We start from the raw sequence: 25,432 nt of genomic DNA, 5'->3' as shown, positions 1-25,432 counted from the left end.
ATTCCATGCTGGGCCCAGAGTCGGTGTCCAGGAGGCCACATCCAGACCCCTCGTCATGATTCCCCCCCGTGGTTCATCCTTCCTCCAGACCCCTGGAGCATGGACTCTCCCCTCAGTGACCCGATGCCTGCGGGAGCAAGTACTTACTTGTACAGAGGAATGTCGGGCTCCTTCCCTTCGGTCCTGAGTGTCAAGCAACACTGCTGAAGCTGGGACTTGGGGTCATTCCAATCCTGATTCAAAATAAACTCCTGTAGCAAGTCCCCAAGAAATATTTAGTAATGGGTCCTGGAATCACCAAGCATCAAGTATATGACCAACGTAAATTTTATATGAGCGTACTTTTAATCGTGGGAAGAAGCAAACATTCATGAAAGTGTGAACATATTCCAAATCCTTATCAATGTACAGCGCTGCAATAAATGCTGAAAAACAGAACATTTAAAAAATAAAACCACAGTGCATTGCCATTTCCCAGGAAGAGTAAGAGATCAGACGTTTAAGGAACACTGTAAAGAGGTTTCCAACTCCCAGGCCCTCTTTATTTTTTAAAATTGTCCTATCTTTTTTCTTCAAACAAGAATTTCCCTTCCTCACTAACATTAGAGGCAACAGTACAGATGTGTGATTAAAATGCAAAAATCAAAAGAGTACAAAGACCAAACTACGTTCGGCTAAAAGCTAAATAAATAGTTAAATGGTACACAAAATGCTATTTATTGCACAGCAGGGAGAGAATGATATGTGGGAATACAACCACATTAACAACAAATCAGAAGAAAACCTGAAGATCAGATATGACAGTGGAATGAGCACATTCTTGCGGCCTGCCATTCTCCACACCAATCTTGAGAAGACTAGCCATCTACAAGGGTCTATGTTACATTTCACGTACAGAATTTCGTAGAGTCAATCTGCCCAACAGAGAAAAATTTAATACTGGGCTTAATGACAACATAACAATATATCAAACTTTGCATTAAGAAATGGTGACCCGAAAGATGACTTCACTAAAGGGCACTTTAACCAAGGAAACAAATGGTGAGTTTTTAAAAGAAGATAATAAAAATAGCTTTTACTGAGCTTAAAAAACAAAACAAAACCCCAAAAAACCTGCCAGTGAAACTGATTACTCAACTTTGCTGTAATTTTAATCTTTAAGTTACTTTTCTTTAATTGAAAAAGAGGTTCTTTTAAGTTCCTTAGACAGATTGCCTTTGCATTTTGTAAATGAGCTGGTTTTGCATGGTAGACTTTAATATTTGTATATAATTCCAACTGTCAAAAATACCATAATATTTTTTTTAAAAGTTCCAAAGCCCAGTGAATGGTCCACTTATTTTAAAGTAGTATCAAAAACAAAATTATGCATATAATCCTTTAGTTAGCCATAATAGGATTATTTTTAATGCTTCCAGACCATATCAGAAATTGCCAAAGATGACAACATTTGTCCGTAGAGCTTTGAGCTCATTCAAAACAACAGATAATAGTTTTAGTATTTAGCAAATAAATTAGCCTTCTTTCTTCTATGCCCCTGTATAAAGGCTGCTAGGTGGCAAGAAAAGCTATGAGTCACTCTTACCAATCTTCATATTCTGCTACTGTTTCCTACAAAGGATGTGATGGTTGAGCATTAAGATGGAGGGGTGTAGAAGCAGGGATGGGGGCGGGTGATACCACTGAACACAGACTGAATATAAAATTCATTATTCGCATGTCTTAATGCCAAAATACTCTCCTTCTAAAAAACTTTAGAGAAAAGCATAAATAAAAATTAAAATAGAAAAGGTTTCTTTACTTACAACATAATAATGAGAAGTAAGATAAATGTGGGTGCATTTGATTTACATTCTGAATCTGCAGGTTAAGAGAAAAGCTCTACTCCTAAGACTCACATTCCAAAAGGTCTGCCAAGGTCTTGGTCCTAAGAGCCACCGGTCTCTTGGTCTTGTCGTTCGTGATGGCATACTCCTGCATGCCCAGCTCCTCCGCTACCTTGGCTTGAGTTCTGTTATTCACCAAAGAGCTTCGCAACAACTGGCCAGAAGGAATTGAGGCATGTTTAGAAACCATTTCACCAGGCACCTGGGTGGCTCCGTAGGTTAAGCGTCTGCCTTCGGCTCAGGTCATGATCCCAGGGTCCTGGGGTTGAGCTCTGCGTTGGGCTCCCTGCTCAGCGGGGAGCCTGCTTCTCCCTCTCCCACTCCCCCTACTTGTGCTGTCACTATCTTTGTCTCTCTCTCTCAAATAAATACAATCTTAAGAAAAAAAGAAAGGAAGGAAGGAAGGAAGGAAGGAAGGAAGGAAGGAAGGAAGGAAGGAAGGAAGGAAGGAAGGAAAGAAGGAAGGAAGGAAGGAAGGAAGGAAGGAAGGAAGGAAGGAAGGAAGGAAGGAAGGAAGGAAGGAAGGAAGGAAGAAACCATTTCACTGTGATCTCTCCCACTCCACTGCTGGGCCCAACCAGACTGAGACCACATTACTAACTGGAACACCAAGGTAAGCAATGGTTTAAGTCCTCAACCACTACACACAGGCTGCTGTGACAAACTCCATATGCTTCTAGCTTCTCCTTAATAACTTACTCTGCTCCTGGATTTTACCTGTTATTTAAGTAGTTTATTTAGTTGTTTAGTAGCAATGAGCCATGTTGGGGGGAGGGTACTATACTATAATTAAAGATCATAGTTTCCACTAACTATAATGCTACTAAGTGTAAGGAGCATTAACATTTTTAAAAATCAACTGTACTGTGGTATAAGTTACAGACAATAAAATGCACCCATTTCAAGTGTAGTTAAATGAGTTTTGACAACTTTCTACATTTCTTTTGCCCCCAAATAGTTCCATGTGCCCCTTTGCAATCAATCAATCTGATGCACCACCCACCAGGCAAACTCGACCTGCTTTCTGTCACTGTACATTAGTTTTAAAGGAGCATTATTAACAAGTCTAAAATAAATTTCAAGTTTCACAGCACTGATGCTAATTTTGATATTATAGGATTTGGGGAAGTAATGTTTTAGTAAACATTATTTAAAATATTTGAATTATTTATTTATATTTTTACTTTTATTACTTTAAAGACGGATACTATATATCCTGAAGTAGAGTTTATCAGATTGGGACTCTTCACCTCTAATCAAATTGAAATGTAATTTTCATATTTCAACTTCAAGAATTCAAAACAAAAATTTCTAGTAGAAATTTCAGTCAGCAAAGAGTCCTCCAAGCACCATCCTAAGTAGTAACATTACACAGTGCATGAAAATTATACAACAAACCCATCGCAGAGGTGCCTGTCCAGCAAGCATGGTTTAGGAACTTGGTACTCAGGAACCACTGACTAGAGGAAGTGAGGAGGAAGGCTAGAGGAAGCAGACAGATACCTAAGATTTCGGGGAATAACATACCTAAAACTAGAACTTTTCTTACAACAGCTCTAACAAATTCTTGGTCTCCTACAACAATCCCTTCCTGCTAAAGAACAGCCCTGACACCAGGGCCATGGAGCAGGAAGCAGCTGTGGGCTGCGCTGGTGTCAGACCTCCTGCCGTTCCACACTGCACTTTGTTTATTAGATGCAAGTTTTATGCTCTGTGGCTCCAGTGTCAACCGAGCTTATGAAAATCAAGATTTATTCTCAATGCCTGAGATTGCATCCTTGACAATAGATAAATAAGAAACAGTATGTTCTTAATTTGTCTGACAGTGATGCATGAAGCAGAAATACAACTTGATCTTCATAAGCCATGCTTGCTGTTGAGTTAAGACTATTATTCTTTGCTTGTCTCTGCTCTCTTCCTCCTATTTCCCCCAACTCTATCTTTTTTCTCAGTATAGTAAATGTTTCATTAAAATTAATATCCACAGAAAAGCTCAAAATTAAAAAGGCCTACCATATAACGTTAACAGAAGACCCAACCAATAGGAGCCTATCAGCCTAGTATCCTGTAATTACAGAGTAACTGAGCTGGGAGGGAAAGATCTTTTTTCATTTGGATTCCCAATGGGGAGATGGGGGGAGGCAGTTCTCAAAGTGGAGGCCGGGGCGGGGAATGGGAGGGCTATTTTGAGAATACGGTTATGCTGAGCAAGTTGGGTTCTCTCTGAGAACGCTTCGGTGAGAAGACAGAACTCTAATTCAGGCTGCCTACATGGGGATGCCATGCCTCAAAATCAACAAGCTGGAAGTACACTCCATGAGCCCACACAACACACCATACATCACAGGTTACCAGGCCCTCGTGGCTGCCTTCCAGCATCAGGGCTCTTTTGTTAGTATTACACGGTAATGGTGATGGACGGAGGAGGAGGAAAGCACTGAGGATGCAAACAAATGCTTCCAGTTTTATTTAAGATCCACCCCGACAGGTCTTGAATCCGCAGGGTGACCAGCAGAAAGTGACCTTGAAGTTCTTGCCAAAACTCAGAGCCTGAACCAAAACCCAGGGGGGTAAGAAGGAAGCCATAAATCATCCATATTTGTAGAGTCCATTTAAATTGAGAAGATGAATTGAAAAGAAGACCTTGCTCTTTACCTAAACAAGAGAGTCCGAATGGCAGTCCTTTAAATGACAGCTTCCACCCTCAGCCTTTGCTGAACTCTACTTCAGAAGGCATCACGCTGTTTGCCAGCAAGTGGGAGCAAGAGGGGGGTCACACAGCAGAAAACCACCTGGAGTTACCGCAGTTCAGTGTAGCGGCTGTGGAGCCCAATTCTGTGCCAGGCACCGTGCTGGCAGCGGACAGACCCCAAGACGATCGCCAGCCCATGGCTGCTAATCTCCAAAGGAAGCCACACAAAGCGGCCATTGTGACGCACTGTGGTAGCTGCCGTGATGGCATGGAGGACACGGCCGGGCACGCAGGCGCCCCTTTCTACCCTAGCGTTCTTCTGGACAACCTGACCCCTGAGGAAAAACAGTTCCGAGGCTCGCTGACCTGGCTGGTACATCCAAATCATAAGGTGCTTCTGGATGTTGGTGCTCAGGCCTCTTACAAGAACCAAGGCATTAGTATTCCTGGGGATATAACTTGGACATATGCATTAAAAAAAAAATTCATGTAGGTGTCTTCTGATGAACATAGAGTCAGAACTGAAAAAAAAAAAAAGTCTGCCAGAAGGGTGGGTGCTACAGTCTGAGTGTTTGTGTGCCCCCCCCCACCCCGCTGCCACCAAATTTGTATGTTGAAATCCTCACCCCTAAAGATGATGGCATTAGGAGGTGGGGCCTTTGGAGTGATTAGGTCGTGAGGGTGGAGCTGTGTAACACAGCGTGTTACACATAGTAGAGGAATAGGATTAACAACTAGCCCCTTCCACCCTGTGAAGGTACAATGAGAAGTCTGTGACCTCGGGCTCTCACCAGAACCCAACCAGACTGGCACTCTGATCCTGGGACTTCCAGCCTCCAGAACTGTGAGCAATATATTTCTATCGTTCCTAAGCCACCTAGTCTGTGGTATTTTGTTCTAGCAGCCTGAACAGACTAAGATGATGGGAAAGGGTTTTCCAGGAAGAAGGAACAGATTTGGCAAAACAAGGGGCCATGACACAGCAAGGTGATCTCTGCGGGGGGACTGGAAGACAGGTCAGAGCAGAGTCAGGGGGAGCTGATGCAGGCAAGGCTGGCTGGTCTCTGGGCAGAGTCTTGCAGGTCATGTAAAGAAGTCTGTGCTTTCCTGTAGGGGAGAAGGAATTCCAAACAGTGTCAACTGGGAGCAGTGGCAAGGTAATTTTTTGATTTTAGAAAGATCATTCTGATGGATGGATTTGAATGGGGCAAGACCTATATGGTTGGAAAACCTGCAGACATTGATGCTATCAATTATTATTTTACAAAGAGGAAATATCCGCTTTTTATTTTTAAGTAGAATTCTAGAAAATGAGTATTAAGTATCCAATTGAGCTTGAGATAGTTATTAGACTGTTTTGCAAACAAAGCCTTTTGTTAGATGTGGTAGTGAAAGGCAAGAGATTTGGCACCAAGCTTCCTGGGTTCAAATTGTAGCCCTACCACTTCCTGGGTAAGTTACTAAATCTCTCTGAGGTTCAGTTTCCTCATCTATAAAATGGAGCAAGAGGTACCTACTTCATGGGGTTGTAATGTATTACGCTGCAATGCCTGGCACATCATCAACACACATGAAATCTTAGTTGCTATTCTTACCCGCAGTGGCATCATCATTATTGGGCAAGATGAGCTCACTCTCTGGTTACAAGAAAAGGGTTATAGGAAGTTCTAGGAATTCGTCTGGATTTTTCTTCAACACAGATGGTCTAGATACCAGTCCATGTACTGTCTTCAAAGTTTTCCATTTTACCAAGGGCTAGGCTGCCCTTCACAACTTTTTCTTTAACCCTCCCCACCCTTCAAAGACAAAATTATACTTGAAATCACCAGAAAAAATGCAGAAAGCTGTAGTCAGGACTCTCTGTGAAGCTGAGAAAAAGATGGCAGAGTCCCTGATGCAATGGCAGGACAAATATAAGTGTCACACATCTCCAATTCTGACTTTGAGAATCCAGGGTGTTTTCTACTATCTTGGCACAGCAGTCTCTCATGACTAAACTTAAATTTTAATAGGAAAAAGGTTTATTGGTTTAAAACAAACAAAGAAACATATTGGCATTCTTCCTTCAACTTCTCTATTCACTCTTGATTCCAAAGAGGAAGCCACAGCTGCAGGACGTGAGCAACCAAAGAGGGCCACCTAGTGTAAAGTAAGTAGACTGTGATTTATTATTTTAAGGGCTTTAATATGAGAGCATGGGGTGAAAGCAGAATATCGTATTAAGAGTGACAGCGATGTGCCACACAGGCCTGTTATACCAAGAGTGGTAACCAGATGGTCTCCATTTCCTGTGCTAACTAAAGAAAAGGTGCACAAATGCTGGCAGGTGGGATGCAGATCGGATACAAAGAGCCAAATTATGTCAGTGACTGAGAAATTCTCAAACAGGAGGCTGTGGAACCTATCCTCTCAAAGAGATCTTGTGGATGAGATATGCGTTTGTCTAAATGATTTATGTTTAGTGCTGTCTGGAGGCAGCAGGGAGGGATTAGATCACTGGTTCTCAAACTTTTTATTTGTAATCCCTGCTTTCTCCTTATTCCAAATCATTCCTCTATAAACAAATATTTCTGCAAGTTCATCTCACTGATGCACACACAGGTGGGCACAGCGTGTTACACATAGTAGAGGCATAGGATTAACAACTATTTTTAGCTCCGTAGCACACGGTAAAGGCTAAGAAGGAGGAATGATACAGAGGAAAGAACGATATGCAGGTGTTAAAATTTGCAAGTGTGACAAGACAGGCACCCTGGTCTGAGCTAGTGCTCTTTGGGACCCTCTCACTACTTACCTAATCCCTACTGGGTAGGTTCTAGGTTCTACCCTAAAAATCAAGTACTTCAGTCTACAAAATCAACCTCAGTCATCCTAGAACAATTATCTATGCCTGATATTCCTTCCCAAGCAGGCCTTTCTGAATATCCAACTCATACAACACTACGTTTTTCCCTATTAGCGTTCAAAACTTCAAATCCATGATTTCATTTGTTCAACTGTCCTGTTCTCTGTAAAACAAGTGCACAAAGGGCTCAAAGCTAACTAATGCCTCCCAGTGTGAATTAATGTAGTTGTGTGTTCTTTAATCACAATAATGAATAATTGGCCACGCTCCCATACAAATGCAACTGTAGTAAGTAATCCTCCACAAATTTTCAATTAATTTTAATCTTGAAACATTCATAAATAAGTTTTCAGCCTCCTTCTTCATACGTAAAACAACATGGCACTTCCCTCCAATGCCACTTCTACTTCCCTTTCTATACAACTTAGCTGCCGGCAAAACTCTTTCTTTTATTTATTTATAAAATATGTATTGAAAGCCTACCATATGGCTGGGCACAGAGTGATAAATAAAAACACGCTCTCACAGAACTTCTAGGTTAGTGGGTCAGGCAAACTGAAATAAGTGAGTACCAGGAAATAAAGGAACGTGGAATTTTGGGCAGTGGGGTGGTGGGGGCGGGGCGGGGAGGATCTGAAAAGTTTCTCCTTGCTTCCAGAAGTCAAGCCAGAACTGATGTCTAATGGAAGAGTAGGAGGGACCAGGCAGATGAGAGTAAGGGTTGGAAGGAGAATGTTGTCCAGGAACAAGAAGAGCACATGTAAAGCCTGGTGGCCGAAGGGGGCTTGGGGAAACATGCAACAGGGCAGTATAGAGGGGCACAACGAAAAGAAGAGCATACTGCACGAGGTGGGCAGGTGGGCAGGCCAGACCGGGCCAGACCTTCCTCTTCTTTAGTCACTATCCAAAGAATAAACAAAGAGCTGGACTGGGATAGAACAATCATTATTCAGCATATCTGCTGAGCACTGATACGCCAGGAATGCCAAGGACCCAGGGCACCAGGAATGAAGAAAACAGACAGAAACTCTTGCCCTCAAGGAATTTACACTCTGATGAGAGAAAACTGACAGTAAACAAGTAAAATACATAGTACGTGCTCAGGAGAAAATGGAAATGAGGTTCCCTGCTGGGGGAGGGGACCAGGGACAAGGGGAAGATGTCACAATTGAAGCAGGTAAGTTAAAGGCCTCACTGATAAGACAGCATTTGAACCCAGACCTGAGGGAGACAAAGATTTTGGCCACAGCATGTGCAAAGGCCCCGAGGCAAAGGCTTGCTTAGTGTCCTACCGGAATGGCACAGGATCCAACGCAAAGAGCCTAGGAGACAAAGACAGTGTCAGGGAGGCAGGTCATAGGGTCTAGGAGGCAACAACACTGTTATCCTTGAGACGGAATCTTTGGGAGGTTTTTCACAAAGGAGGGTTGTAATCTGACTTCCCTTTAAAAACAGTCCCTCTAGATGATGTGCTAAACAAGACTGAGGGCTGGGGGGGGGGGGCGGCAGGCACGTGGGGTGGTATGGACCAGTTGGGAGGCTATGGCTGTAATTCAGGGAAAAGATAATAGTAGCCTGGACCAGGGGAGTAACAGTGGAGCTTGTGAAAAGTAGTCACGTTCTGGACAGATTTTTAAGGCATAATCACTAGGATATGCTAGCAGCTAACACTATAACATGAAGCAAAGAGGACAGTTAAGGATGACTTTAAGGTTTTCAGCCTGAGCAACCATAAGAATGAAAAGATCCTTGCTGATATGGAGAACGCCTAGAGAAAAGCAGGTTTTGTTTTGGCCATGTTAGGTTGGAGATGCCTAGCAGAAATCCAACCAGGGATTCCAGTATATCCTCTACCTGGGTATTCAAGTGTATCTGGACATATAAAGACACGAGTCTGGAGTCAGGGCAAGAAGTACAGGCGGAAGACACGCATGAGGAAGTGGTGTGTAGAAGTCCTCAGAGCCATGAGATCACTCCCAGAAAGGAGGTCAAGAGAAAAGAGAAGAGGTCTGAGAACGGGGGTGCTCCAACACTTAGTGGTTGGGGAGATGAGAGGAACAACCAGAGTGGACTGAAGATGAAGGGCGAGTACGGTCACAGAAGCTCTGCTGTGAAAACACACCCCCAGCCGCCCCGTGAAAATGCATCGTCAGATCAGGGAGGAGTGAACAGAGGAAGACTGGTTAGGAAGCTACGACCCAGTCAACAGGCCTGAAACCCGGGCCGACCAGAGGGTCTCTCCCGGACACTGTCCACTGCAGGAGAGTACAGAACTGCAAAGGCCAGTTTTGCAAACAGTAGCATACAGCTCGGGGAAATCAGAAAACGCTGAGTTACCTAGTGCTTGGTACAAACACAACCTGAAGATCGTATCCTGTGCAAATTAATAAACGCCACCCCTTCTAACGGGGTTTGTTTCTCAAGCATATTCCTGTAACCGGAGACGCAGAAGCTACTACAGCGGTCCAGGTGACCCAGGCTGGTTGAGAGGATTTAGGTGATGAAGACGAGGTGTTTACTCAAGAAGTAACAATGTCAGGACATGTGAATAGTCTAGAATATAGGGCCGTGGGTGGAGGGAGGAATCAAAGATGACTCCTGGGTTTCTGACCTGCAACACAGGACGGCGGCCGCACCACTGCCACTCAATTACTCAGGGAACGCTGGGAGAGAAGCGGCTGCTGGAAGACTCTAGGTTCGGTCTTGGCCATGGGGAGATGCCGAGGGGGCAGCTACTTACTGGAGCTCAGGAAGAAATGGGACTGAAGAGGTCTGTGTGGACGTCCCTGTGGCTAGAGTGAAACCAACAGTGTGTACGTGGAAAAGACTGCCGAGGAGGGGCTCTCGTGACAAGAGACAAGGGCCTAGAGGGGAGCCTTTCAGACACGTGACAGAAACTGACAGAAGCTGACAGAAGCTGACAGCAGCCAATGAAGGACAGTGTTTCAAGAAGGAGGGAGGGAGCAACCATGCCAGCACCGACAAGAGTTCATAGCTTTTAAAATATGTACTCAGTGGATGACAGATCATCTTTGTTTTACCAGCAGATCTGTCAGTCCTATTGATTTCTACCAAAGCTTTCTGTGAATATAGTTAATAAAACCATCATATCGTAATTTTGTCATTTACCATCTTTCTAATAAGCTATTCAAAAATTCTCTAATTTTAAGACAACAAGGCTGATAAATACATTTTGGATCAAACTACAGCTATGGCACTGAGGCAGTTTTGGAAAGAACACAAAACTAGAATCTTTAGCATAGTCCTGGTTTTCCCTTTATCGAGACCAAGATGGGAAGCAGTAAACTTGTTGATCTAGAATGTTCCACATCTACAAAATCCTAGAGTTCACAATTAGTTTTGCAGGAATACAGGGGTAAATGTGTGTATTTAGTCACACATTTTCACCAGTGGCCTCTATATGGCCAAAAAAATGAATTACTCTTTCAAGCCACTTGGCTTGGTTTGGCCACTTCTCAGACCAACGAGATACTCTGACAGCGATGAAATCTATTCCCTAGTGGAAGATACTGAACAAGCATTTATTGATTCCCTAACGCACAGCAAGATACTAGACACTAGTTTATTTTTGGTAAATACTCCTATGTTCTTAAGAATTTAATATTAATTCAAGAGGAAATACTCCCCGGTCCATCCAAAAATAGTTAACTTTAAATGGTAATCAAACTGTTAACTTTAAATTCAAAAGAATAGTATTACTGATTTCCCATATAATAGTATGGGGCATGGTAAGAACACAATACTCATTGAGTGAGCGAATAAAAGAATCACATTTTGTTAGGCTTAGAAATTTCACTGAAAAATTACATCTAAACATGGTCAAGTCACCATATTCTCCTTAATTCCAATATTTGTGTCTCACATAAACTATTTCCAGGGTTCACAGTTGCAGAGGTAAGATCCAATTCTATTCAAAGCAAAACTATGCATAAAAATCGTGGAGATGCAAAGTGTGAAAGACTTATTATTTGCTTCAAGTATAATACAAAAGGAAGGCTGCACTAACAAAATATCTTAGAGCACACTACCATTTTTCTTGGCCCAGAAACTATTTGCTTTCTCAATGCCCAACTCTAGAGGGTCTTCTCAAAGGTTATTCTTAGGCCTTGAGAGATCATCATGACTGGCTTCCAGATATGCTTTGTTCACCATTCTGGCTATATTATTGATCAGTTTCAGAGTACAAACAGTATGCAACAAATGGAAAAGCTCAATACAATCTTATAAAATGAAACAAAAGTGAGAGAAATGGGGACTGTTTCACTTTGTTCATAAATCAAACCTTGTCTTTCTAAGTCCCTTTCAACTCTGCCCTGGATCCAGCCAAACTGATTTCCTACTGTCTCTCTATCTTCTGGTTTTTCATGTTATGCCTTTGTTTCAGCAGGCCCAATGTGTGGCATATCTTTGCATAGAAATTTCTTCCCATTAATCCTAGTGGCCAAATCCTACTCACCTTTAAAGGCTCAAACATCATCATATCCATGAAGCCTTCTTGGAAATCCACAGCTAAAAGAAATCTTATCTTTTTCTAAACAGCACAAGTGCATCAGTTTACCTATGCCTCTTCATAATATTTCACATGGTTCTCTCCTGTACTTAGTTACAATTACTTACTACTTTTCACAGTGTACATGTATTGTATGCATGCACACATAACACATACACATACATACTCTATATATATATATACACACACACATAGAGAGAGAGAGAGTATTTGTAGCTATTTACTTACATTTTTCATTTCTGCTAATAGTTTTTTAAACTCCTTATGGATAGGTGTCAACTAATATTTGCTCTTCCCATGAAGCCTAGCTCAAGTCAATGTCTTGCACAGAGTATGTAATCATTAAATGAAGGGAGTTCATAAAACAAGTTATTCTCATATACTGCTTTGTATACAATTTGCATAATGAAATGAACAAAACCATATGATATGCTAAAGTCAAGAACTAAGTAATTAATTACATAAATATATATTTAGCTACTCTAATCTTCACTCTATTATATAGCAATCTTACCAGAAGGAATGATTTAACACAAACTCACAGTTAAGTGTCCTTCATGATGATCTGGGAAATGAATAAATAAGTACTCGGTGGCTACCAGTTGCATTATGGAGTCACCTAGGAATTCCATCCTCTGATTGTGGCCTCTGGAAAAAACAACATCAATGCAAAGAGATCAATAAGCATTTGTATATTAAAAAAAAAAAAGAAGCAGAATTTTTAAAAAGGCACGGTTTTAGAAGGCAATGTGTTCACCTTGCTTTAAAACACAAAACTAAATACAATCCCCTAAGGCCCCTCAACTGAGAAGAGACCTGAGTCAATACAGATTGAGTTTCGAAGAAGAGTACAGGGACCACTATCTAAGGATTAAGTAACTGGTAAAGGAAGACTGATAAATAGTGCCTGGTCAGAAGTTAAGGAGTATCAGTTGAAACATAAAGTATAGATAACACTCTCACACAGAGAAAACAAAGCAAAATGGTCCAGGAATTTTCTTTGTTAAATCTTTACTTCTTTATTGAAATATACACTCTATCATTCAAATCTGGAATCCAGTTTAAGGACACTAAAAAAAAAAAAAAAAAAAAAAAAAACTGACAAGAATCTTAAATCTCTACACTTTAAAGAGAGCTGTGAATATTTGATTTGGAGGAGAGAAGCCAAGAACTAAATAAAGAACAACAGGCAAAGAAATAACATTTTGGTTATTTTCCTAATTATTATATTAGCTCATCTCCAAATCATTCATCTAGAGCTAGGATGGAGAGCCAATTTCAGCCCACGGTCTGTTTTTGCAACTTTAACTGGGACAGAGCCATGCCCATTCATTTACATTTTCTCTGTGGCTGCTTTTAGGCTACTAGAGCAGAGTCGAATCACTGCAACAGAGACCACATGGCCTGTAAAGCCTAAAATACTTAATATCTGTTCCTTTACAGATAAAATTTTTACTTCCTTCATGCTTCTCTTACACTTTATGAAGAAATAAGATGCATGACAATGAAACCAAAAATACTGGATTGGAACCTAGCCCCTGATCCACACCAGTGTCTGGCTACTCACCCATCTCATGATGTGACTTTCCTAGAAATATGTTTGAAATCCCAATTCCTTTGAAAGGCACGCAGCAAAAGTTCGGGACTGCCTGTCTAAATGGTCACACTGGGATTGCATGGTTAAATCTAACTTACAGGGTCAGATGGTTAAATCCCACAGTTCTCAAAGTGAATGCTCTTGCCAGAAGTCGAACATGAGTAAAAATTACTCCAATTGCTTCTTCAAACTCAGTAAGTTTCTGCAGAACTGGAGAAGTCTCAATAAGTTGTCGATCAGTATTCGGCTCTTGTAGCTGCAGGAAAAGAACAAAAAATAAATAAAAATCACATGCAGTTTTTGGTTACAAGAGTAATTATCAACTCTAGGATAATGTTTTGTAAAATTCCTTCTCCCATGGGCAGAAATATCTGAAATGCCAATAAAACACGGAAGCTTCTTTCTCATCCCTTAGAATGGCAAACAAACCTAATATTTAAAGAAGGCTCAAATAATATTTTCCAATCTTCTATCAAGTTTCAAGGCCAAGTACTGTACACAGGTAGTTGAAAATCCCACGTATTATACTAACTCTCCAAGGAAGAGGCAAAGTGAAGAACTGCTGGTGGAGAATACGTGTATCTAGTAATGCAGTGGTTCTCAAACTTTCACATTCATCAGAACCCTTATAGGGCCTATTACATCCAAATGGCTGGGCCCTACTCCCAGGGTTTCTGATTCAGTATATCTGGAGTAAGGACTGAGAATCTGCCTGTCAGACAAGTTCCCGGAAGAGGCAGATGCTGCTGGTATGGAGACTAACCTTTGAGAACCACCCCATTAGGGGAATATGACCTCTGTGTGTCTTCTAGGGACCAGCCTATTTTGGCAAATGAACATGATTAAAGCTGGATTTAGCTTACACTGGAGATTACTGTACCACCAGGCAGGTGCTCCACAAAACAATAAGTCTTGAACAACTCAATGCAAAAGTGAGAGCATACAGCAAATACGAGAAGAGTAATTAAAGTGAACATTTTCAACAACTCTGGACAATTTCATACTAATGTTTCTAAAGTTCTTTGAATTAATGCCATTTATTACTGTAAAGCCTCTCATAAGAGTTCAGCCACTCGTGCTTCTTATATATGTATAATGTACGTATACATACATGCACATATAAAAATATGTATGAGAATATATATGTATACATATATGTCTCCAGGGAAAACAGAAATAAAAGGAAAGAATACAAAGAGTTTTTAAACCAACTGGGAAAAAGAGTGTCACCACCTACAGATCTTTTAAATACCAAAATCTTGAGTAAAAAGTCATCACACTGTACTAAAATTTTAATTTACAATACATTTTAAGCAATCTGAGTCAAAGCCCTCAATTTCCAAGATCTAAATTGGGTTACAATTTAGCAATGTTAATTTTGTATTTGTTCTTTTTACTAAGCACACACTTGCTTCCATATTATTTTCTCTATAATAGCAGCCAGGGAGATACACTAGAAACAACATATTAAGCTTTGACTATCACTTTTTTGGAGGAGAGAGGGCAACACACCACAACCACACAAGTATTCCTCTGGCCTCATGAGGGAAGGAAGGTGACCCCCAGTGCTCCCCCACCCCACCCCAAAGCACAAATGCAACACATGGGTTCATTTTACTATTTGTTCCAAAGTTTTCCAGTTCCGCTTGACACCCCAGCTTAAGGTCATAATGTCACTGAAGGGAATAAAAGTCGATAAAAGCAGGAGGGAAAAATAGGCAAACTAAAGTAACGGGACTACCCGGAACTATAAAGCTCACTGCAGACAGGAAGGTCGCACTTACTTGCAGTGGGTGGAGAGGATAATTGAGCCAGACTTCGCGCAGGTCCTGGAAAATAGAACGATGCCTTTAATGCTCCAGGGAGCCATTTAACACACTCTGGAGTACTAAATAAAATGCCATTATTTGAAATAGTGAACTATTTCAGATGCTGACTCCACTTACTGCAAATTCAATAGTGCTAGCAAACTAATTTTTTTTTAAGTGTATTCACCATTCAAACTGCCTGTAGTGACTCTAATTAGCCTATTAAGCTGGGGAGGAAAAGAGCCACCTCCACCCCCAGAAGTCAAAGATACCTTTTAAAACTCAGTTACACATTTGCTTAACCTAATACACGGGATTAAGTTGCTGTTTTAATCATATTTTTTAGTTTACCATTCCCCAGAAATGTGCATCAGCTCTGCCTTTTGTAATTAAAACTCATCTGAGATGTCTTTTATTTTAGGCACTCATTCATTAGCATTTGAGCTGCTTTAAGATGGGGTGGAAAACATCCAAATCTAGTTCCTAAACTCTCAGATCTATAAGACCGCACTTTTACCGCAGGTCACCAGAAATGTTTCCTTGAAATAAGGAAATGAGTGAATTTTATGGAGAAGCCCAGTACCTTATTTTATCCACTGAGCTAAATCTAGAGGCAGTTATAATTAGAACTTCCTCAGGATTAAAGTGTTTTTCCTTCAGTTTTAGACTCTAGGGAGCCTCTGACTGAATCTACTTGCTGGCCTTGATGTTAGGTTTTTCAAACAAATAAAAGATTTTTAAAAAAAGAGGGAAAAAATATTTTTTTAAATTTGTGGGGGAGAAGTCTAAGAATATCTATTATCACTGTGACACACATGATGACAAAATACCCAATATTTTTGGAAAACTTGCATCCCACTTAGAGGGTTTGGGGGGTTTTTTTGGCCAATATTAAGAAAAAAAATATCAAACTGTTCTTTTAAGGCTTTAGAGAGCTTCTCTTAACCAATTCAATAACCTTTTCCTTGCATTCTCTGTAGCATGAATTACGCTGAATGTCATTCCCTTCTTGCAACTTTCTCATGTTCTCTCATGCTTTTTTCCTTCGCAAAGCAGTGAGCCCAGTGCTGGGACACAGAAGACACTAGTACTAATACTGGTCATATCAACAGTAACAGTAAACAGCCATCTCTTCCAACCAACTCCAATCTCCAAAATTCAAAATTCTCAGCAACTTGATTCTTCTTTCTCCCTTCTCCTATGTTTTTCACTCAGTGACACTGTGATTTCTCCTTAGATGTCTTACATATATAACCGTTTAACCCCTCACGACTAGATTATTTCAATTGCCTCCATTTCCTTTCATCTACCCTACTCAGAGATCAGGTTCTGCCACACCTTGATGCCAGAGAAAATATCCTGTAAAAAATCCAGATTGGAACCCCAGCTCTAGCATTTATTAGCTCCAGGCAAAACCTCTACCTTCAGTGTGTTCTGGAAAATGTTCATTGACCTTTGACATTTATTAATGCAACTTTTTATCCCTTATTTTATTTCTTTCATCATGATAAGTGTACTCTTTAATCCCCATCACTCCCCCCACCTCCCCTCTGGTAACCCTCAGTTTGTTCTCTATAGTTAAGAGTCTGTTTCTTGGTTTGTCTTTCTTTTTATTTTCCTTTGCTCACTTGTTTTGTTTCTTAAATTCCACATATGAGTGACAGATTAGATGGTATCTGTTTTTCTCAAACTGACCTATTTTGCTTAGCCTCCTATCTCTGGTTCCATCTACATTGCTGTAAATGGCAAGATTTCACTCTTTTTAATGGCTAAATAATATGCCTCTGTGTGTGTGTGTGTGTGTATTCTTTATCCACTCATCTGTCGATGGACACTTGGGCTGCTTCCATGGTTTGGCTAATGTAAAGAATGCTGCAACAAACATAGGGATGCATGTGTCCTTTAGAATTAGTGTTTTTGTATTTTGGGGGTAAATCCCCAGTAGTGTGATTACTGGATCATAGGGCAGATCTATTTTTAACTTTCTGAGGACCCTCCATACTGTTTTTCACAGTAGCTGTGCCAGTTTGCATTCCTAACAACAGTGCACGAGGGTTCTTTTTTCTCCTCATCCTTGCCAACACTTGTTGTTTAGCAACATATCTTTGTTGAATACATACTATGTATTAGCTTACTTAGACAAATGAGATACCATTCCTGTCCTCAAAGAAGCATAGTGGGGAAAAATGAAGGTAAGTATAATTTAATGAACTGAGAGAGGTTCTATAATAGCAATATGTACTAAACGCAAGGAAAACTCTGCTTGGGCGGTGTGAGATAAAGCTTCAAAGAAGAGGTAGCTCTTCAGATGTACCCTGAAGAACATGAGGCATCTGGCAAATCAGCAGGGGGAGGGAATCAAAAGGAGAGCACCATAAATGCACAAGTAGTGTGTCTCAGAGAACACAAGCACAAACAGTTAACTGCTAAGAGGCAGAACACAGAGGATTTCAGGGCAGTGAAAATACTCTACATGATACTATAATGGATACATGGCATCACACATTTGTCCAAATCCACAGAATGTACAAGGTAAACTCTGGACTTTGAGTGATGATATAGGTTCATCAATTGTAATAATGTACCGCTCTGATGGGTGATGTTGATAAAATGGGAAAGGCTGTGAATGTGTGGAGGCAAGGGGTATATGAGAAATTTTTACTCTGAATCAGGCTATTAACCTAAAACTGCTCTAAAAAAATCAAGTCTTAAAAAATTTTTTAATTAAAAAAGGGAATTCCTAGAATGGCACAAAGGGGAAGTGAGAAGATGGGAGACAAAAAATAGACGGGAGTCAGATTATGAAAACCATTAAATGCTCTGTTATATAATACAGACTCTGGCAGACAGTAAAGAACTCAAAGACCATAATCAAATCCGTGCATTAAAAAGAAGACAACACTAAATGTAGTATGAATGAGAGACGGAGTCGTGGCGAATCACAACCAGTTCAGTATTTCATGTGGGAGATGAGGAGGGTAAACACTAAAGCAACGGGATGGCCAAAAGAGCAAACCAATTCAAGAGATCTAAGGACAGAACTGACAGGAGTTTGCAACTGAATGGAGATGGAAGAAAAAAGCTTCAGGACAAAAGAAGATCCTAAGGTTTGGGTTTAGATGATAAAAGTAAGGGAGGTGAAATATGCTTTGGTGTTAAGGTGATGAGCTGAAATGCTAAAAATGTTGAAATGAGGTATCTGTGGAACACCTGCGTGAAGCTGCCAAGGAGCCATTTGAAAAAAGACACTTCCTCTAATTTCTGGAGCTCCAGAGAAAGGCCAGGGTCGGAGATACTGGGACAGACATGTAAAGACCAAAAGGAGGGAGCGGGAGAATATGAAAGATTACACAGTATCTCTCCCTATCTAAGAGGCCCATTGGGATGGTCAAATTGCAACAATGGGTCTGAAGGTACTGGGAAACCATGAAGGGTCAAAGATGAAGACCTGGAACCAGAAAAAACGGTCTGGGCTGAAGAGTGAATGAACAGCAGACCAGACTGGGAAGGGAAAAACAGCCCTGCTGTGAACAGGGGGGGGAATGACAGAGTTAAAGCCCACTGCAAAGTTCAGAGGAAACTATGTTTCCCTCAAGGTCTTACAGCAGCTGTAAAATGTCAGAACAGGTCGCCTCTGAGGGACTACTGCTTTCCTGCCAATGTTGCCCTCTGACCTGCTTTGCTATGTCTTATCCTCTAAATAAAGATTACTGGGGACACTTCTGCTAACCTGCCCTTGGCTCCTAACAGCACCCAATTCCAAATTAATCCCTGGCTCCTTCTGATCCAGCCTCAGAAAAGGCAAGCAACCAAGAACTGATCCCTGCTTTCCTGGCCCCCCCTTAGAATCCGCCAGCACCAGCCCAGGCCTCGGAAAGGACTTGCACCTCCCTCACAACATGGGTTCAATCAATCTGACTTTGTGGGTCTACAGGTTTCTGTCTGGCTGCCTGCAGCTGATTAGACTTTCACACTACCATTACTCAAAAAAAAAGTTCAACGGTTCACCAGTGTCTCTGATGCGCCACACCTAACAGATGTAAACCAACATGGAGATATCAAATGCGTTAGACTGTCCTAGTGTGTGCCTTGAAAACTCTGAAATGGAAAGACCATATCTTACTAAGCACTGTTCAGTTTCATAAAAGACACAGTAAAATGAATTCTGAATCTCAGGCGTCCCATTTGTAAGATCATGTTCAGACTCTGCTTTTTCATTTAGTCACTTATTCATTTCATTCCTTTAACGAATATTTATTAAACACTGCTTTTTCATTTAGTCACTTATTCATTTCATTCCTTTAACGAATATTTATTAAACAGTGCCAGCATTGCACTCGCTACTGGAAATATAAGATAAGCTTGCTAAGTAGACAAGTGGGAGAAAAGCAGTTTAAAGAGAGAAAAGAATCTAAACAAAAACTGGTGCAATTAAGAACACACAGTGTATAACTGCATATGACTTAGGAAAAGAACACAGAATGGATGGGGAGGATGCAGGTAAGATGGGAGAAGGGGGGGAGGTTCGGGGGGGTAGGGGGACCAGTTTAAGGCAAGACTGGAGGGAGGGAAAAAGTAAAGAGGTTGCTGAAATTGCCAACAAAAGATAAAGGCCAGAACAAAGATATTTTAAGATTTGAGAAAAAGACTTAAAATACACGCCATCTGCTACAGATATAAATCAAGATGCACACTCATTTAATATGTGTAGGACAAAACGGGGGAACAGGGAACATCTGTAGATAACTTTCCCATCAGGAGAGAATTCACACACATAAAAACATCACATATCTCTATAAAAACAAATATAAAAAATCAAATCCTCAGATATGAACATCATCCAGGTCACATTTTTCAAAACTATTGATTCTTTTTTTTTAAACTATCCTAAGTAATACAGTAATAACATCTGACAGCCACTTAAGCTGAAGGTTTCAGAAAGGCTTAAAACACTGGCTTCCTATGTTCTTTATTCCTCCATGAGGGCTATTTCACTCAATTATAATGACATTTCAATTTGGAATACAGAGTTGCCTCTCCCTAACTTAAATGTTAAATTGACTTGTTTTGGTACAAAAAGCATCTAGTATGCTCTATTACATGCAGGATTAAAAAGGTAGCTCTAGCAATATTAATAGCTTAATACTTTAGTAACCAACAGAAACTATTTTAGAATCTATCATCTGTTCTTAAACTATAATTTGCTTAAGAAAAAAAAAAAAAGTACTTCCATACTCTTTATTCATAGCCCTATCAGAAACTCCCTATGGAAAGAAAAAAAAAAAAACTCCCTATGAACTGACTTTCTAAAATAAATATACATTTATCTAGTCTACATAATTTACATAAAGACAAATCATAAACAGAAAAGCTAAAAGGCGAGAGCTTCAAGTAAGCCTGCATGGGGTAGGTACCCAACGATTATAAAACAGAAAATCATAATTAACTTCAAGATACTTCAAAATAAAGCAAAGTATTTATATTGAATTTGTAAGTGGCCACGAGGAGAGACAGGGTTTCAGGTAGAAGACAAGCCCCTCGTGTAAGTGTCCACAGCACTTTCCCATTTGCAACAGAGCCAAGTAAACTATTCTGATACACTTAAAGTCTACCATCTACGGCAGATTCGGGGACTTTGTTTCTCCTACACTCTCTTTAAACACAATCACTAATTGATATAAAATCCTCTGTAATAATACATAACTGAGAAAAATCAAATGATTCAAGATAAATACCGGATCATTAAAGAGTAAGCGTCCAAATAACTGTTTGGCTTCCTCCAGGCTTCCCTCCAAGTAAACAGCTCCTAGATAAAAGGATGGGAACGCCAAAAGGAAGGCTGCATTAATATTCAGAGAAAATTACATAGCTCTATAAAAACCAAAAGGCAAGTCAAAACCACTCACAGAAAAAAAACTGACAAGACCAGAAGCAATTGTTTTAAAGGTAGCATTTTCCCTCTTTTAGCCAGAATTTGTATTATAAATTAGAATGAAATATGAAATTCAATTTACTGAAATCTAAACCCAAAATTTAAGTAAAAAGCCTAATCTGAGCTATCATGAAGGGTATGGGCATGAACTTACTAAGGGAAGTATGCACAAACCCTGGCTTTATGAGCATGTTAGGTTTTATTTTATTTTGCTTTCTATTTATAGTTTATGTTTCAGACCATAAAAAAATCTGATAAAACCCGAGTTCAGATCAATGAAGACTTCTGCAAATAAAAATCAGGACAACCTTTTCCTTTAATTTGAAATAACTTCTAACATTTAAATTGGATATCAAATCAAGTAACATTTTAATTGGGTATCAAATAACTCCAGAGTAAGGTAGTCTTATAGTTTTGAAATATTTTTACATCTGTCTTCAGAAAGGCATTTTTTAATGTAAAATATTAAGATACTTAGTCACCAGGGTTTTTGATGAATAAATACATTTATTATTTATCAGTAGTTGTAGTTATAATAATAATAATGCTAATAATAATGACGATGATAGTAGTAGCAGTCATGGTTTGGGGGCCACTCATGCCCTAGGGACAGTGCAAAGCATTTTCACATTCTTATCTTTACCTTCACAGGCACCTCAGCAGAGAGTATTACAGAAGTTTTATAGGATTTGGGTTCATAGTAGGTGATTTGGGGAAGGGTTTGAGGAAATGGAACTCTGAATCAGACGCTGCCAAGATTGGATATTAAGATCCTTACAACAATTCTGTGAGGTAAGTGACACTATCTCCATGTCATTGATGGGGAAACTGAGGCTCAAAGAGATTCAATAACTTGGTGAAGACACAGTGCTGATAAATAAAGCAAGAAGGAATTGAATCATGTCTGCCTGGTTCAGGAGCCAACCATAACACTAACTGTCAAAATTATTATGTGTACAGAACACAATAACTCCATGTGACAAATCCTCTGAAAATAGACATATTTATGCAAAATAGACATAGCTGTGAAAAGACTGTGGATAATAATTATTAAACATTCTCCTGTTACCATCATCAGCACAAAACTATAATGGGATGCTTTTATATTCATTTTCAAAGGAAGAAGGAAAATTGATAAGTACAAAGGCCTTTAAAAAATAAAATGTACTCATTTATTTAAAAAAAAATCAAGGAATTGTCAATCTACTGTAACATTTCATTGTAAAGCATACTTGCAATCACCAGCTAATTAACTCTTCATAACTTTCCTGTACCAACAGCTGAATATATTCTAGTTACAGTAAAAAAGAAACCAAGGCAGTAAAGTGCCTGCCTCAGTCTTACTTCAAGTGAATAAGTTATAGTCATACATAGTCAAGCCCTGGGATTTAAAAGTTGCAGTGTTTTCAAGATGCTTAAATGAGAAAATCTTATGAACAGTTTAAAATGTGATCAAAAACAATTATCAGGGCCTCATGAGCAACCTACTCACTGTTTATTTATGTATGTGATCCTGAATCGGATTTGGAAAGTAATCCACCTACATATTAACTCACTTCAGTTCAATTCAGCATATACTAAATATGCACATACATGACATCAGACACCAATTCAGGCATCAGGAATGCAAGAAAAGAAAGCATGACTGCTTGCTCGCTCTGGAAGAGCTACACTAACCACAATACAACGAAGTTAGTGTTATACTAGGGACCTCACATGCTTTGGAAACAAGTAATTTTGTCCCAACTCTCCACACTGAATTTTATATGCTCTCCAAACATTTTAAATATGTAAGAAACTAGATTATAAAAAGAGAAGTTACCTATTAATGCTTCAAAACAATTAGCCATTGCATGCCGGAGGTCTGATTCTCTACAAAGGTCAGGTCCATGAGCATAAAGCATAAATCGATCCAGTTCAAGTTTCTACAAAATTCAAAATGACAAGTAAGAAAGAATTTGGCAAAATCATAACTGTAACAATTCAACATCTCCTAGGGGTAAGGAGTAATGGTTACAAATTAATTGGCCTTGTGTCAGTATATTAAGAGAGTTTAGCTTGCCATTCATTAGAAGTCCTTATATATGGTTCAGATCTGACTAACCTCAACCTTTCCTCAAGTAGGCTTCTATGAACTCTGATGTTTCAATTCTGATGGTTCAGAAATGATCAGACCTGAGTCCAATTCCAAGTTCAGACCAAGTACTAGTCCAAGCTGGAAAAAGACTATGCTATAAGACCATGGGCCTCTGGATTCACCCAACATGTCTAGAGAGACACGAACACAACCCAAAGTTAACCTCTTTGATTCCTGAGTTATGTGGTACTGATATTTGTACTATACAACAGATTTCTATGTGGCAGAATAAATGGGGACCCTCAGAAGACTTCAAAATGCCTTATATCTCTAAATCTTTTTTTTTTTAATTTGGTAAGGATTTTTGTGGCTCTTTATCTTTGTACTTGTGTCCCCTTTATGAGGTCTCTATACTTACCTTTCTGAAGGCTCAGTGAGGTCTTCTGAGCAATGGGGTTGGATTTATCTTACGGGCTCTGGAATATTGTTTGTAATGAATTATGCTTCCTTTTTTTATTTGGCCTCAGAAAAGTTTAGAACCAAATTTGTGGTCGAAATTGTGTAGGACTTAGGAATATATCTGTATATAGTAACTTTATCTTCCTTTTTCTGTCTTAACCATATTTTCTCTTTACTCTGAGTTCAGTACCTACTTATTTCTTATCCTGTTGTATTATAATATACAAATTAATTCAAGTCCTTTGGGAACTAGACACAGTATGAATGATTTTTTTTAAATAAAACTCCTGAGACTGAATAAATGGAAATCATAATTCTTTCCATAAAAGGAGAAAAATACAAACATTGCATAAGCATGCAATAAATCTGTTTCCATTACCCTATAATTCAATTTAATAAATTCTTACTAAGCTGTAACATGCTATATAATATGGAACAAGACACAAGTCAATGAACAACCTAGGATAATATAAGTTTCATCAGTCCTCAGATAAGATACTCAGATTTTGTGTGTCTCAGTATGCATGTTAAAAATATCCATATCCATTTACACTGGAAAAGGTAGAGACAATAAAAACGAGATATATGCTATCAGTATTCTGTATTGCTAGGAATTCATGAGTACAAAATATATTCAAATGAGTTTTGACTACCACAAATGCAACAGCAGAAAACACCTCTTTTAAAAAATTGATCCCTAAGTGCAAGAACTTATGGTAGAATATGTAAATGTCATCTGTTGCACAACTTCACTGGGAAAATGTAGTTGTTTGCTAATCTCTGGAGCCCTGTTTGAGAATAGACTGCAAGTCATATTTTATATTACAAACAACTATTCTGGAATGCTATGAATTTTCCAATTTTTCATACTCCTTGCTCTACATCTTTACTTTTTCATGTAGGCATTAGTGGAACTTTTAAAAAGGAGAGTGGTGTTCAACTGGTACATGTGTTGAAGTGTTCATTTGTCTGGAGAGCTGACCTGGAGCTTTCATTAGGTTCTTAAAGATTCTCAGCAATCCTCTGTCAAGTGCCCCCTTCCAAGTGGTTAAGAGCCACTAGTCTAGACCAAGGGCAAGGCCACCATTACCTTCTACTGGAGCAGATGGGTGTTGAATGCTATGGGAATGTCAGTACTTGGGGTGGAGGAAGATCATATAGAAAGCTCAAGGGAGAAACTTGCCAAAATAACTCATGGCTTTGTACATCACCTAATGTGTCACATAACAGTGTCTGTTTTCCCGTTAGGGCAATTTTCCATGCTTTGTAAATATCCTCCCTACAACTGTTTGAAAAATAATTATACAATTCCATTATATTTTAAACTGAAAAAAAAAAGGGAGTGGTTTGACAACTACTTATTCACATGTATTTCCAATGAACACTTATGTGTCCTATCAGGAAACATTTGACAATTAAATCAACTGAACACTAAAGCAGTTTTAGGTAGAGTCGTGGAACTTCATTCATGGTAAAGCTGCTAAAACCAAGAAGCATTCCTGTTGCCTACAGTTTTTCATTAACAGGTCATTGTTTACATTCTCAAATGCCATCACTATGATGACTACGATGTTACCTAAAATAAAATAATGTACTCTTGCTAAC

General features: G+C 39.5%; 1 protein-coding gene across 4 annotated transcripts in view; it reads right to left on the bottom strand.

Moving 5' to 3' along the window:
* DROSHA (drosha ribonuclease III) overlaps positions 1–25,432 on the bottom strand; it is a 120,857-nt gene that overhangs the window by 7,266 nt on the left and 88,159 nt on the right. For all 4 annotated transcript variants that reach the window (XM_027605558.2, XM_027605555.2, XM_027605557.2 and 1 more), the window contains 8 exons: positions 23,114–23,216; positions 21,095–21,165; positions 15,336–15,380; positions 13,650–13,807; positions 12,497–12,602; positions 1,899–2,040; positions 343–425; positions 148–251 (listed from right to left, as the gene is read on the bottom strand). In XM_027605558.2, coding sequence (XP_027461359.1) covers positions 148–251; positions 343–425; positions 1,899–2,040; positions 12,497–12,602; positions 13,650–13,807; positions 15,336–15,380; positions 21,095–21,165; positions 23,114–23,216 — 812 coding nt within the window. The remainder of the gene's footprint in view (positions 1–147; positions 252–342; positions 426–1,898; positions 2,041–12,496; positions 12,603–13,649; positions 13,808–15,335; positions 15,381–21,094; positions 21,166–23,113; positions 23,217–25,432) is intronic.

The sequence above is a fragment of the Zalophus californianus genome, chromosome 5 (genome assembly GCF_009762305.2).
Source record: "Zalophus californianus isolate mZalCal1 chromosome 5, mZalCal1.pri.v2, whole genome shotgun sequence".
Lineage (NCBI taxonomy): Eukaryota > Metazoa > Chordata > Mammalia > Carnivora > Otariidae > Zalophus > Zalophus californianus.
Note: the sequence above shows the minus strand (reverse complement) of the source record. Positions and strands in the feature narration are given on the sequence as shown.